Below are 14,724 nucleotides of genomic sequence, written 5' to 3' on the forward strand. Positions count from 1 at the left end.
CCCATCGGCGCGAGCCTGTCACCCTGGCCTGGCCTCTCATTTCCACCAGGACACCATCAGAAGCCCCACCTGGCCAGGCCTGGCCAGGCCCCAGAGTTAGTTCTCTGGAGAGCAGCAGAGTCAGGAACCCTCTGCACGGCTGCCCAGAAGACTGGAGCCCTGCACACACACACAGCACCCCTTCCATCGCTGGGAGGGGGGGTGTCCTCAGGCCCTGGGACGGATCCCATGGGGATGCCTGGGGATGGGGGGGGGAGAGGCCTAGTGAGGAAAGACCCCCCTCCCATTGGGGGTGGGGGGCAAACGACCAAGTGTGGGGGTGCTGGTGTGTGTGGGGGGGTGGTCAGGGCCTGGCTGCCATCTTGGCAACCCCTGGGCCCTGACTTCCTCCCCCCTCCCCCCCTCCTCCTTCCTGTCGCCCCCTCCCCCGCGGCAGGCCTCCCCCTCCCCCCTCACGCTCTCCCGAGCCCGCTCAGCCTCTCGACCCGTTCTCGCGAGATCCAGGGCGCGGCGTGAGCGCTCGGGGCCTTTTCAAATCGGGATCCGTTAGCGCTTTCCCCGACCGCCGCCGCCGCCGCCGCCATTGTCGCGTCCCGAGGCCTCCCCGCCCCCCACGCCCCCAGCCCTCCCCGCCCCCCCCCCAGCGCGCGCGAGGCGGGCGGCCGAGGCGGAGCCGGCGGCGGCGGCGGCGGCGGCGGCATGGCGGACGCCGACAAGCCCGAGGTGCCGGCCGCGGCCGCCGGGGAGCACGCCCCGCATCCTCCTCCTCCTCCTCCTCCTCCTCCTCAGCCCGCCGAGCCGCCGGGCGAGCCGCGGCGGGAAGCGCAGCCCCCGGAGCCCGAGAAGCCGGCGCCGCCGCACAGCAGCAGCTCCAACGGCGTCAAAATGTATTGTCCCTGCCGGGCCGGGGCCGCGGGGCTGAGGGGCTGAGGGGCGGGCCGGGCCGGGCCGGGCGGCGGCGGCGGCGGCTCGGGGGACCCCGGGCCTCGGCGGGGCCTCGGCGGGCCCCGAGGCCGGTGGGAGGTGCGGGGGGGGGCGGGGAGGGCTCCGGCCTGGCGTCCGGCCCGGGCCGTGCGCGGCGCGCGCACAGGCGGAGCAGGTGCAGCCGGGCGCCCGTAGGCCCCGGGGGGGGGGCGGGGTGGGGGCCGCGGGGGCGCGGCACCCCGAGGTCGCGGGTGGCGGCGGGTGGGGGTGGGGGGGGAGGGGGGGTGGGGAGTGGGGGGGAGGGGGGTGAGGGGGGGCACCTTCTCCTCTTGTTCCCTGACTGCAGCTGGAGACCGTTGGAGCTAATGCTCGGAGACCGCCATGGTTTGCAGAGGGCGTGTGTTCGTGTGTGTGTGTGTGTGTGTGTGTGTGTGTAAATGTGTGTACATCTGGGCCCCGTTGGGAAGGCCGGGGTATCCAAGGATGATGTCAAGGCCCCCCCCACCTCCGACCTCGTCTTTCAAAGCCTTCCCCCCATCACACACACACAGACACACACACACACACAGCCATCCCCCCATCACACACACACACACAGCCATCCCCCATCACACACACACACACAGCCATCCCCCATCACACACACACACACACAGCCATCCCCATCACACACACACAGCCATCCCCCATCACACACACACACACACAGCCTCCCCATCACCCACACACAGCCTCCCCCATCACACACACACAGCCATCCCCCATCACACACACAGACACAGCCATCCCCATCACACACACACACACACAGCCATCCCCCATCACACACACACAGACACAGCCATCCCCATCACACACACACAGAGCCATCCCCCATCACACACACACACACACACACACAGCCTCCCCATCACACACACAGCCATCCCCATCACACACACACACACACACACACACACAGCCATCCCCCTATCACACACACACAGACACACACACAGCCATCTCCCCATCACACACACACACAGCCTCCCCATCACACACACACAGCCATCCCCCCATCACACACACACAGCCATCCCCATCACACACACAGAGCCATCCCCCATCACACACACACACAGAGCCATCCCCCCATCACACACACACACAGCCATCCCCCCATCACACACACACAGCCATCCCCCATCACACACACACACAACCATCCCCATCACACACACACACAGCCATACCCATCACACACACAACCATCTTCCATCCCCCATCACACACACACAGCCATCCCCCATCACACACACACAGCCATCCCCCCATCACACACACACACAGCCATCCCCCATCACACACACACAGCCATCCCCCCATCACACAAGACACAGACACACAGCATCCCCATCACACACATAGACACACACACACGCACACAGCCATCCCCATCACACACACACAGCCATCCCCTATCACACACACACAGCCATCCCCCATCACACAACCACAGACACAGCCATCCCCCATCACACACGCAGACACATATACACACTCACACAGACACACACACAGCCATCGCCATCACACACTCACACTCACACACACACACACATTTGGCTATGCAGTGTCTCATGTCAGGTTCCAGTGCTGGACCACGGTCCATCCCCTAAATAAGATTGTGTGTGAATGCATCTGTGTGTGTGTGTGTGTGTGTGTGTGTACACGCACACTCTTGCTAGGGCTTGAACTCAGGGCCTGGGCACTGTCCCTTCTCTTTTTCGTTAAGGCTGGCACCCTACCACTTGCCCCAGAGCTCTGCTTTGGGCTTTTTTTTTTTTTGCTGGTTAATTGGAGAGGAGCGTCTTATGGAATTTTCCTGCCCAGGCTGGCTTCAAACTTCAGTCCTCAGATCTCAGCCTCCCGAGGAGCTAGGATGACAGGTGTGAGCCACCAGGGCTCACACCTTTCAGTAAAGAAAGCCTGCCACTTTTAGGGTTGCTTCTGTCACCAGTGCCCATAAACCATTTAGGCGACTCAAGTGCCTAACGTTTTTCAGTTAGCAGGCAGTGTGATAGGGACGTAGAACTCCCTCACCTCTCTGGGAGGGGGGGGGGGCTGTATGGAGTCCAGCATTTATTTTCAACCCTGAAATTGACAGTGTGATTCTACTTAAGGGAAAGCACCCCTTCCCCCTCCCAGGTCTGTCTCAAGAGCAGGAAGAAGTAAACACGCACTTATACTCAAATGGGGAAGGTAAATGTCTTTCTGACTTTTCTCCTGTGTGAAAGTCTCTGAGGCTGTGTAGTATGGCCTGGACCAGTCCGTTTCAGGATTGGTTGAATATAGCTCTCTCCCTAACTTGCTGATGACAGTCTTGCTCTTAGGTGAGTTTGAGTGGGCAGAAGAGAAGTGGCGGCAGGTGTTAGAGATTGAAACTCAATGGAGTTTGAGCGGAAAGTGTGCGAGTACCTCAGTTATTGAGAAATCAAACTGCATAAAGCACGTTCTACCATGCCCACCAAAATGTTGAGTTTCAGGGAATTTGGCATTAAAATAGAAGTGAAACACAGTGGAGTGATAAAAACAGTCAGCTCTGTCTTTGGGCTGGTTTGAATGTGGATAGAACACACTCTCCTCCCAAGTGGCATTTATACTGTACACTTACAAGAGCTTTTTCTTGTCACTGTTACCTGAGCAATACAGTGTAACATTTTATTTCCTAGTAATTACATTGTATTAGTATCATAAGTAACCCAGAAATGATTTCAAGTATGTTTGAGGTTAGGAGGTTGTGTTTAGGGTTATATGCATAAACATTTTATATAAAGGACTTGAGCCTTTAAAAGCCTATAAAGGACCTGGGCCTTTTCTGGGATGAGGGGTAGTGTCCTGGAGCCTATTGCTTGTGTCTAACATGGGTATGTCAGCCTTTTTATTCTAAGAGTTGTTAAAACATCCTTACATTCAATTCTCACTTGATCCTAGTGTATGATCCTTTTAATATACTGTTTTATTTAGTTATGTACTATTTTGATACGAATTTTTTTTTCCACATCTGTGTTTATCAAAGATACAAAATTCTCTTTCCTTATAGTATCTTTGTCTTGCTTTGTGATATCAGAGTCTTGTTAGCCTCCTAAAATATTTCCCAGTCCTCTTCCATTCAGTATTTTCCTTGAAGAGTTACAGGACTGTTATTGATAAACATTTGTTAGAATTTATCAGTGTGGCTATTAGATCCAGAGAGTTTTAGTGTTGGGAGAGTTTTTCTTACTGATTCCGTCTCCTTTTCCACTTAGAACTTTCTGATTCTTCATGATTCTTCATGTAGTGGGCTGTGTGTTTCTAGGAATTTATTCTAAGGCATCCAGATTGTTAGATAATTCTCTTGGATTCTCTTGTCATTTGTATTTATCAGTTGATAACTCTCTTGGATTCTCTTGTCATTTGTCAGTTGTAATTTATCTTCTTGTTGATTTTTGTTGGTTGTGGGGCTTGAACTCTGGGCCTGGGCATTGTCTCTTCAGCTCAGAGCTAGCAAGGGCTCTACCACTTGAGTCACAACACCACTTCCGGTTTTCTAGTGGTTTATTGGAGATAAGAGTCTCAAGGACTTTCCTGCCCTGGCTGGCTTTGAACTGTGATCCTGAGATCTCAGCTTCCTGAGTAGCTAGGATTACAGTATTATCCACCAGCACCCTGCTCTTTCTTGGGTTTTTGAGGAGTCTTTAAAGATTTTTTTTTTTCTCTTAGTGGCTAGTTTAGTGTTTGTCAGTTTTATTTGCCCTTTTAAAAAAAAATCAACTCTTTTATTATTTTATTATTTATGTTCTGCTATTTGCTATTTTCTTTTTAACTAACTTTTTTGGCTTCCCTTCCCCCCCCCCCCCAGTTCCTTGAGATATGAAGTTGAGATCTTTCTATTTCTTTTCTGAAATTGAGATTCACTTTGAATTTCCTACTGTAGCATTATGCTTCTAAAAATCACACATTAGTGCTATTTTTTTTCATTTGATGTTGGATATTGATTTTTCCTCTATTTAAACTATTATTTGAGTTAGGCATAATTCATTCTCAGAGGCAGATAAAAGTGACTAGATTCTTTAAATGCCTTAAAAAGGAGAGTTTGCCAAAATGAATAGATTGAGAATTAGTATATGGAATTCTGGATATAGTACCACTATTTTGATATCATAGTTTCTTTAAGAGTTTTTGCATTTATTTTTAACTTTCTCTTCATAGTGTATTTATGACACAGAATTCAGGAATTGTGGAGCTTTGGCTTTTGGTAATGAAGTGAACCCTTTTAGCCTCTAACCTAATATATCTTCTGTAGATAAAACTTACTAAATTATCTATAGTGGTATTTAAAAGATGCTACTAATTGTGGAAAAATAAATTGATCTCTTTTGTCACCCTTTAAGAAAATATTTTGAAGAACGTACAGTTAGGAAATTAGAGGTTTTTTTGTTTTTTGTTTTGATGAACTTGTGGGAATATTGTTAGCAAATGTTTACCATATTCATGGACAGCACCCCTCCCTGCCAGGTCAGAAATAGAAGGACATTATATTTCGGAATTTTATGCAATTTCACAATTGGTTTCATCCTGAGGAAAGTAAATAGAAGAAAAGGGATTTTTATGTTGATACTATACAGGTACCTGCTTACCTGAACAAAGACTTATTTTACAAACATCCATTGAATTCTGCCTAGGCTCCCTGTTATGTAAATGAATTCTTAGGGGATTAAGAGGAAGAGTTTGTCATTGTATCTGCTATACCCAGGAACCAGAGAAAAGGCCTCTGTGCCTCTTGGCTGCTTGCCTCCATTTTCAAGAGTAGTACTCTGTTCTGACAGGAAGGTACTTTCTGGACAGGAGAGAAGACCCCTTCTAGGTCGTATCATTTCTCATGAGGGAATATATTTGGCAGTGAACAAGTCCCCATCAAGGTCTAGAAAGATGGAAAAGTAAGTTTGGTAGAAAGTCTCTTAATTCCAGCAGCTTTTCTGGCAGACAGTAATACAGTCTGTACTCGGATAGTATACTTATTAAGTGTTCATTCAAAAGTTCTTGTTCATTAAATACATGGTAAATGCAGCCCACATGCTAAATGCTGCTGATACAAAGGATATAGCCTTTATTCATAAAGGTAATGCTGTGTTTATGCCTGCTCACAGAGTAGTGTTGTAAGAAGCTCAGCATGTTGTAAAACAGGTGTGTGTGGAGTTCTGTAGTGTGTACACTGTCAGAATGACTTGGAAAATAATTTATACCCTAGATTATGAAATACGGTTGGTTGTCAGAATAATCCAGGAAGCTTTAAAAAATTAGGATTCCTGAGTATCATTCCTAGATAATTTCATTAGTATATGCTGTGAAATATTGCCTTAAAATAGATGCTTTAATAATTGCAAATTCACTAGAGTAATATTAACTTAAGCCTGTTCTAAAAGATTCCTTTTGAAAGATAAATTGCATTTTAAATATGTTTACATTTAAACCTTAGAGATTTACATATAAGCCCTATAAACTTGAATATAAACTTTGAAGTATAGGGTTCATCTTAAATATATACCTATTTTCTATGTATTTCTATCTTGTGGTTGACTGTATAGCAGCATAATAGTTGCACTGTGATTCCGGTCTTACAGATAGGATATTTTTCCAATTACATCTCATTAAATAAGATTTAGAAAATCCTGACTCATGTGTTATTGCTTCTCTCCTGTACCTGTCTCCTCATCGTATAGGTACTAGTACTAAGGAACTGTTCAGCATGAAGATATTATGATACCACATAAATTTTCTGTATTTATGAAAGTTGTAAATAGAAGAAATTTGAGTTTCTTATGAATATACGAATGTTGATATCTAGACATGACTATATTTTGATTTTATATATATATATATATATATATATATATATGTATTTGTTGTTGTTGTTGGTCGTGGGACTTGAACTCTGAGCTTGGGCGCTGCCCTTGTGCTCTTCAGCTCAAGGCGAGCGCTCTACCGCTTGAGCCACAGCACCACTTCCAGTTTTCCAGCGGTTTATTGGAGATAAGAGTCTCACAAACTTTCCTGCCCAGGCTGGCTTTGAACCTCGATCCTCAGATCTCAGCCTCCTGAGTAGCTAGGATTACAGGCATGAGCCACTGGCACCAGGCTTAGATTATATTTTTAATAAAAGGAGAAAGTTCCAGAAAGAATCCTGTTAACTTTCAAGAGATGAACTTTTCTAATATCTTGATGGAGGCAGGGGGAGGGCAGTAATGGTGTTTAAACTTAGAATTTTGACCTTAAAAGGAGGGGTAACAAGTTCAACCAGAAATGTACTCATTACCTTACTCATGTAACTGTAACCCCTCTGTACAGCATCTTTACAATTAAAAAAAAAAAAAAGGAACAAAAAATGGTACCAGGACTTGTGTTCATTTGGTGTACCACCACTTGAGCTACGTACACCTCTAGCTGAGACTTTTGCCTAGTTAGAGCTGGGGTCGGATGGACTTTTCTGCCTGGGATTGGCTTTGAATGTCCATCTTCCAGGTCTTAGTCGCCTCTCTAACTCCTCTCTAGCTCAGCCTTGAGTAGCTAGGAGTGCAAACATGAGCCATCAATACCTGGCAATGCTTATCCCTTTTTTAGATAGGGTCTTGAAAGTTTTTGCTTGGCCAGCTTGAGATCCTCCCACTTAATACTTCCTGTGTAGCTGGGATAATGGGCTGCACCATGAACACTCCCCTGTAATAACAAGTAGTGTGATGGGAGAAAACTGGGTTTTTGGATGCTTGCAATAATTTAATGTGAAAGAAAGTGAGGATTGTTAACTGAGACACTGTCAGGTTCGCTAATTGCTCAAACCCATGCTTTACAGAGCATTGGATAATTCAAAGTTACTGGATAAGCTCTTAAGCTAAGGTTCAGTTTAGTTGAAAGTTTTGTGAAGTATTAAATTATTTGTTCAATATAGACTTCCATTCTTAGAAGTACAACTAAAGGGCATTTTTTTTTAATTTACAGGGAAAATGATGAATCCGTGAAGGAAGAGAAATCTGATTTAAAAGAAAAATCTACTGGAAATAAGAAGGCCAATCGATTTCACCCTTATTCAAAAGACAAGAATTTGGGCAGTGGAGAAAAGAAGGGTCCAAATCGAAACAGAGTTTTCATTAGCAACATTCCTTATGACATGAAATGGCAAGCTATTAAAGATCTGATGCGAGAAAAAGGTAACTATTTCTGAAGTAACCCACTGTTGGATAATCTTCATGTAGGAAGGGGAGGAAACTAAGCAAGGTTTTTTTTATTCCTCTTAGCCACACAGACTCAAAAATCTGATTTTTATTTCTTGACATATGAACTAATCTTTTCACTTCCTTTCCCTTGACACAACAATTGCATTACAATGTAGTAGAGATAAATGAAGTATTTTTCTTTTTTACCATTTTGGTGGGATAGTAGCGAGCCAGCATTTGCATGCCACCAAGAATTTTGTTAATGTGCTTGCTTTGTCTAGTTGAAGCTTTATAGATTTTAAGGGACTATTGCATTAGTTACAATATATTTAGCGTGTTAATGTATGAACAATAAGGTTTGACTATATATTTCCAAAAGCTGTTTTGTTACTATCTTGGTGGAGTCTGGAATCTGGCTGTGGAATTCATTTTGTTTGCATTGTCATGACTGCTCTGATGCTGTCTTTGCAGTTCTATATTAAAATTGCGTTACTGCGGTTGCAATTTTGTTTTCAGGCTAATCTGAAAACATTCATCTTATATACATGGTTGGTTTTGGGGAAAATAATTTTAATACTTGACTTTGTAAAAGTTAGTTCTGCTACCTCTTGAAAAATTGTTTCAACTGTCTGTTAACTATGTACTTGGCTTTGAGGCTGATCTCTTCTAATAAATTTAAAAAATTGCATTGGTGTATCTGTTGTAAGGTGACAACTATTTGATTGGTTTTATTCATTGACTTTATTTAGTGTGTGGCTTGCTGTGAAGCATGACTTGTAAATTGAGTTTACTGATGGCAAACATGATTGAAGACATTCAGGTAGCAAGTCACCTTAAAACAGCTGTTGTGTGTAGGCTGACCAAAGTTATTTGAAAAGCGCTAATGTTGTTAATATGATAGGCCAAGGGACCATTTGTATTTATATGTGCATTTGTTCACCAACTATATCATGCTGGCCAAAATATGATCTGTAGTATGAAATAGGTTAATATAGTGGTTAGCTTTTTTTAGAGAATGTGGATGATGTACATTTCTGAAAATTAGTTAAATTTGCATAGCCATTGACAGGAGGTATGTTGGTCTGGTTTTGATTGTTGGTGAATAATAGGTGCTTTTCTGTAGAGTTGTGCACAGGTGTGCAGTAAAGCAAGATACTGGTGTTTAAATGTATTGTTTCTTGGTATCTTCCTTTTGTATGTCTTATGTAGTTGGTGAGGTTACATACGTGGAGCTCTTTAAGGATGCGGAAGGAAAATCAAGGGTAAGTGCTGTGGGCAATCATCTGCTTGAGGTTTAAAAGTTCCTCAGCAGTTTACTTTTTGTATAATGTACCAGTTTTTGGAAACTTAAGTTTCATTTCGTTTTACTTTATTATGTAAGATTTGAGGCTTTATACTAGCAAGTCTGACACTTATACCAACCAAACTAGCTGCTTGGAAGGGATGGGTTTTGTAAATGTTTTAAAGGACATTCAATTTTTTTCTAATGTTTAAGGTAATGCTTCTTAGCCGCTAAGATTTTACCATAGGAATTTTATGTTGTACTTTGATGTCTTCAGGGATATTTTAAAAGTTGCTGAATTGATACTATTTCCTAAGAGTTTTAGGAGAGGCTTATAACTAAAAGGTGTTAATTCAAAATGTATTTTTGAAATTTTTATTGAACAGATTAATTTGGTAGCCTGCAGGACTACATAAGAGGCAGTGCTCTGACCAGTTGGTATGAATGATATTGATGATTAAATTGATACATGATGAATTGGTTAATAATATATTTTAATTTTTAGCAACTGGAATAAAATATACTGAAGAATATAATGGAAAGCTATTAACTATTTCATTGTATTAACAAACATTAGTTGGGTACATGAGAAATAAAACTTTGTTATCACATTGAAATGGCATTATAAGCAATAATCACAAGAAATTATTTTTAAATATGGTTCTATAATTTTTTTTAACATAGGTGAGTTTTTTCCATACTTGAAACTGGGTGCTATTAAATTGTGTGCAGCCAGTTCTAATCTAATAGAGAACTTTAATAAGAATAAAACATTTATTTGCTCTTTTGATTAGAGTTGCAAAATATATTGTTTACATACTTTGAAAGTATTTGTGCCGGTAATGACCACATATAATGGAGCATTCAGTTTCTTACTTGGGTTGATTGAATGTTAGTTTTAAGAAGGGCTAGAGTTCAGCTCCATCAACTGACAAAAAGAAAAAAGAAAAAAAGGAAAATGTGCTCCAAGCTGTTACATGCTATTTCTACCATTTCAAAGCGTTAGACTTAAAATTTTATCAAAAATTTGTGGTCTCTTGCCTGTTATGTTCTGGAGGTGGCATAAAAAACAAAACATGATTTTATATTAATTACTCTTGATTGAAATGTTAGAATCCACCATTTACTTCATCTACTGATCTAAAACTTTTTTTCTTTTGCATATATTGACAAATCTACTTGGATATAGGGTTGTGGGTAAGAATTTTTTTCTATCTTAAGTTCAAATTAAACTTCTGACTGGAAAAAAGGCTCTTAATACATAAATATTTTTATACATTTTTTTCCCTATGAAGTGTGGTTGAATTCAAAGATGAAGAATTTGTAAAGAAAGCACTAGAAACTATGAACAAATATGACCTTAGTGGAAGACCTCTGAATATTAAAGAGGTAAGATTAATTATATTTAGAATTTAAATGTTTAAGTGTAAGCGTGTGTGTGTGTGGGGGGGGTGGTCTGGGGTTTGAATTTAGGGCCTGGGCACTATCCCTGAGATACTCTTTCTCAAGGCTAGTGCCTTCACTTGAGCCATAGTAACACTTCTGGCTTTTACTGAGTAGTTTATTAAGTAAGAATCTCATGGGATTTCCTGTCCAGGCTGGTTTTGAACTGCAGTCCTCAGACTTCAGCCTCCTGAGTAGCTAGGATTACAGGTGTGAGCCAGCAGTACCTGGCTCTTGCTTTTGTTAAATTTTCATTTTGGTAATGTATTTGATAAAAAATTTTAAGCATAAATGCTTGTTAAAGCACTGTGTACTAATGATAAACTTACTTGTACATGATTTCCTATTTGCTCTTAAGTAGCTTGTTTTGGGGCTTCAATTCAGGGCCTGGGCGCAGTCCCTGAGCCTTTTTATTCAAGGATAGCACTCCAGCACTTGAACCACAGCTCCATTTCTGGATTTTTTGGTAATTAGTTGGAGATAAGCATCTTACGTGCTTTCCTACCCAGGCTGGCTTTGTACTGTGATCCTTAGATCTTAGCCACTTGAGTAGCTAGGGTCACAGGTGAGAGCCACCGGTGCCTGGCTCTTTCCACTGTTACTTAGAAAAAAATAGTTTATTAGATGCTAAAAACCAAGGCCATATCATCATATTCTTTAAAGTTTTAGCATGTTGTGGAATACTTATGAGGTTCTGGCTGATGCAGGATGCGTCCATTTTTAACTTAAGGGGGAAAAATGGTCAAATTTGTTCTCACTGAATGAGGAAGGATTTATCTAATAGATCTTTTAAAATTAAGATTACTGAAGGCATCCCCTTTTCTGGGAATTTTTGACTTACGAATGTGTGGTTGGCATGAATCTTAAGGAAAGTATACTTCCAGTTCTCTAGAAGATCTTAACATTACAATTTTTCCCCACATAAGTAAGTGGAGATTAGAGTAGTTGTAAATAATAAAGAACCTCTAAAAATTAGCAGTCACTGACTTAACAGGCTGACAGAATGGGGGAAAGAAGAATAAAAACTGTTAGTCTGTTTGTTTTATGTATATACATATATAATTATAAATAGTTATCACACATAAGACAAATCAAATCATAGAAATATGCTTTATTAATGTTAAGCACAAACAACATATGTATCTTGATAGAAATGTCTGTTTTGTCTTCTTTCCCACATAGGTAAGTACTCTTCTAAATTTAGTGTTCTTACATGCTTTTTGAGTTCTCAGATCTGAAATATTTATTAAACTTAAAGTTTTATAATATTTTGATGTTTATTTCTTTACTTTTGTAACGCTTTTATTTCTTAGTACTGAAAAATGTATTCATCCTTTCACAGCCATCTTGGCTGTGAAAGCTTTTTGGGGGGAGGTAATTGGAGATAAGAGTCTCATGGACTTTTCTTTCCTGGGCTGGCTTCAGACCTTGATCCTCACTTCTCAGCCTCCTGAGTAACTAGGAATACAGGCATGAGCCACTGGTGCCCAGCTCTTTTCCTTCCTTCCTTCCTTTCCTTCCTTCCTTCCTTCCTTCCTTCCTTCCTTCCTTCCTTCCCTGCCTCTCCCTTCCCCCTCTCTCTCCTTTTTTTTTTTGTTGCCTGTCCTGCAGCTTGAACTCATGGCCTGGGCATTGTCCTTGAGACTCTTTGCTCAAGGCTGAGACTCTACAACTTGAGCTATAGTGCCCTTCCAGCTTTTTCTGTTTATGTGATACTGAGGTATCGAACCCAGGGCTTCATGCATTCTGGGCAAGCACTCTACTACTAAGCCACACTTTCAGCTCCCTTTTTAAAAAAAATTGGAATTTGCTTAATAAAGTTTACAGACAGTAGAGTTGATGGCTTCCTTTACTGTAACTATTTGACATTGCAGATGATAGTCTGTGGTCAGTTTATATATTATATATTTGTGTGTATGTGTTTTTGTTTTTTTGTTTGCATTATACCTAATAGAATGAGAGTGAGAAGTATATTTAAACTGGCTTTTTTATGTTCAGATAGAATATTTCTCTTTTAAAATTAATAGACTTAAACAATGCCTATTTTAATTCTTTACTTGGATACTTAGATTCTTTTATCTCTCTCCTACTCCTATCTCAGAATATAATTATTATTGAAGAAGGTAAGAAGTTAGAGAGTGAATAATTGTATTTTGTTCAGAGGGAAACTTACCAATTACATACACCCCATTATCCCTCTATAACAGTCTGTTACACTCTTGAAAAGCTTTGAGTTAATCTAATTTGATCTTCTATTGGGCATCCTGTATTTTTTGCAGGGCGGGGGAAAGGAGTCACATTATGTGTATGGGCCATGCTTGCTCACTAGCATGAAGGCAGGATTAAACTAATTTCAAGTTCTCAAGTGACTTTAGTGATTGGAGAAAGGCATGTAACTGACATTCCTGGAGACAAAAATATTGTGCCAGTTTGCACATTTTTATGGGACTCAATTTTTTGGATGAGAAAAAAATAAGAGGTTCAATAATTTGAGCCAGATGGCTTAATTACTGTAGAATTTGAACTTATTTTAATTATATAGATTTATGGCTGTATTTCGAAGCTTTTAACATTCAATGTGTTAATAGGATCCTGATGGAGAAAACGCCCGTAGAGCATTGCAACGAACAGGAGGGTCATTTCCAGGAGGACACGTCCCAGACATGGGATCAGGGTTGATGAATTTGCCACCTTCAATTCTCAATAATCCAAACATTCCGCCTGAGGTTATCAGTAATTTGCAAGCTGGTAGACTTGGTTCTACAATTTTTGTTGCTAATGTAAGTTTTAGTCTAAAATTTGTTTGAATCCTTGGGTCTAATTATGAGATTGTATAGTTAGATGTATGAGTTACAGTTTTCTAGAAGATTGCTTATTTTTTTACTAAGTAAGTGAAACTAGTTACTGTAAAATCAAACCCAATTTGAGGTGAGAGTCTAATACAAGTATTGAGGATTTTTAAAACAGAACGGTGGAATTTATAAACAGTTTCAGTTCTTGAAATTATTTATTTTATACATATATCTGTTCATATTAGAAAGGAGGTTTTTTTTTTTTTTTTTTTGGTTGGGTGTGGGTCTTGAACTCTGGGCCTGGGCACTGCCCCTGAGCTCTTCAGCTCAAGGCCAGCGCTCTACCACTTGAGCCACAGTGCCACTTCCAGTTTTCTGCTGGCTAATTGGAGATAAGAGTCTCATAGACTTTCCTGCCCAGGCTGGCTTTGAACTTCAATCCTTAGGTCTCTGCTTCCTGAGTAGATAGGATTACAGGTATGAGCCACTGGTGCCCAGTGGGATTTTCATTCTTGTAGCCTTGATATCTGTGAGTGTATATACTGTGCTTAGTTTGTCATTTGTTCTGAGCTCTTGAAATTGGAATGGACAATACTTTGCCCAAACTGAACTTCTCTTGGTGAAAATAGTTGTCTAAATTTCAGATGTACAGAAGAATCATTGAGATATGATTTGCAGAATTAAAAAAAAAGAATAAAGGAATGAAGTAGATAAAGCTGAACTGATTTTAAACAACTTATAGTGATAGTACTTGAACATTTATAGTTCTTTTTAGTTTTGAGAGTTTAAAATGATTATGTTGTATTTTTACATGGGGGAAGGGGCTTATTAGATATGTAACTTTATACAATTTTATGTTAAGCTTGACTTCAAAGTTGGTTGGAAAAAGCTAAAGGAAGTGTTCAGCATAGCTGGAACTGTAAAGCGAGCAGACATTAAAGAAGACAAGGATGGCAAGAGCAGAGGGATGGGCACTGTGACTTTTGAGCAAGCAATTGAAGCAGTTCAAGCAATTTGTATCCTGATCTGTATTTTAGTATTGTTTGCTGCTAAA

At 41.5% G+C, this 14,724-nt stretch overlaps 1 protein-coding gene across 1 annotated transcript in view; it reads left to right on the forward strand.

Moving 5' to 3' along the window:
* Positions 1-677: 677 nt before the first annotated feature.
* The window catches only part of Myef2 (myelin expression factor 2), a 29,654-nt gene continuing 15,607 nt past the window's right edge, over positions 678-14,724 (forward strand). The window contains exons 1-7 of the mRNA XM_070026615.1: positions 678-887; positions 7,939-8,147; positions 9,363-9,415; positions 10,625-10,632; positions 10,731-10,824; positions 13,467-13,658; positions 14,533-14,686. Of these exons, the coding sequence (XP_069882716.1) occupies positions 700-887; positions 7,939-8,147; positions 9,363-9,415; positions 10,625-10,632; positions 10,731-10,824; positions 13,467-13,658; positions 14,533-14,686 (898 nt within the window). The 5' untranslated portion in view covers positions 678-699. The remainder of the gene's footprint in view (positions 888-7,938; positions 8,148-9,362; positions 9,416-10,624; positions 10,633-10,730; positions 10,825-13,466; positions 13,659-14,532; positions 14,687-14,724) is intronic.

Source organism: Dipodomys merriami, unplaced genomic scaffold (assembly GCF_024711535.1).
Source record: "Dipodomys merriami isolate MVZ:Mamm:240054 unplaced genomic scaffold, mDipMer1.0.p SCAF_185, whole genome shotgun sequence".
In the NCBI taxonomy this organism is placed as follows: domain Eukaryota; kingdom Metazoa; phylum Chordata; class Mammalia; order Rodentia; family Heteromyidae; genus Dipodomys; species Dipodomys merriami.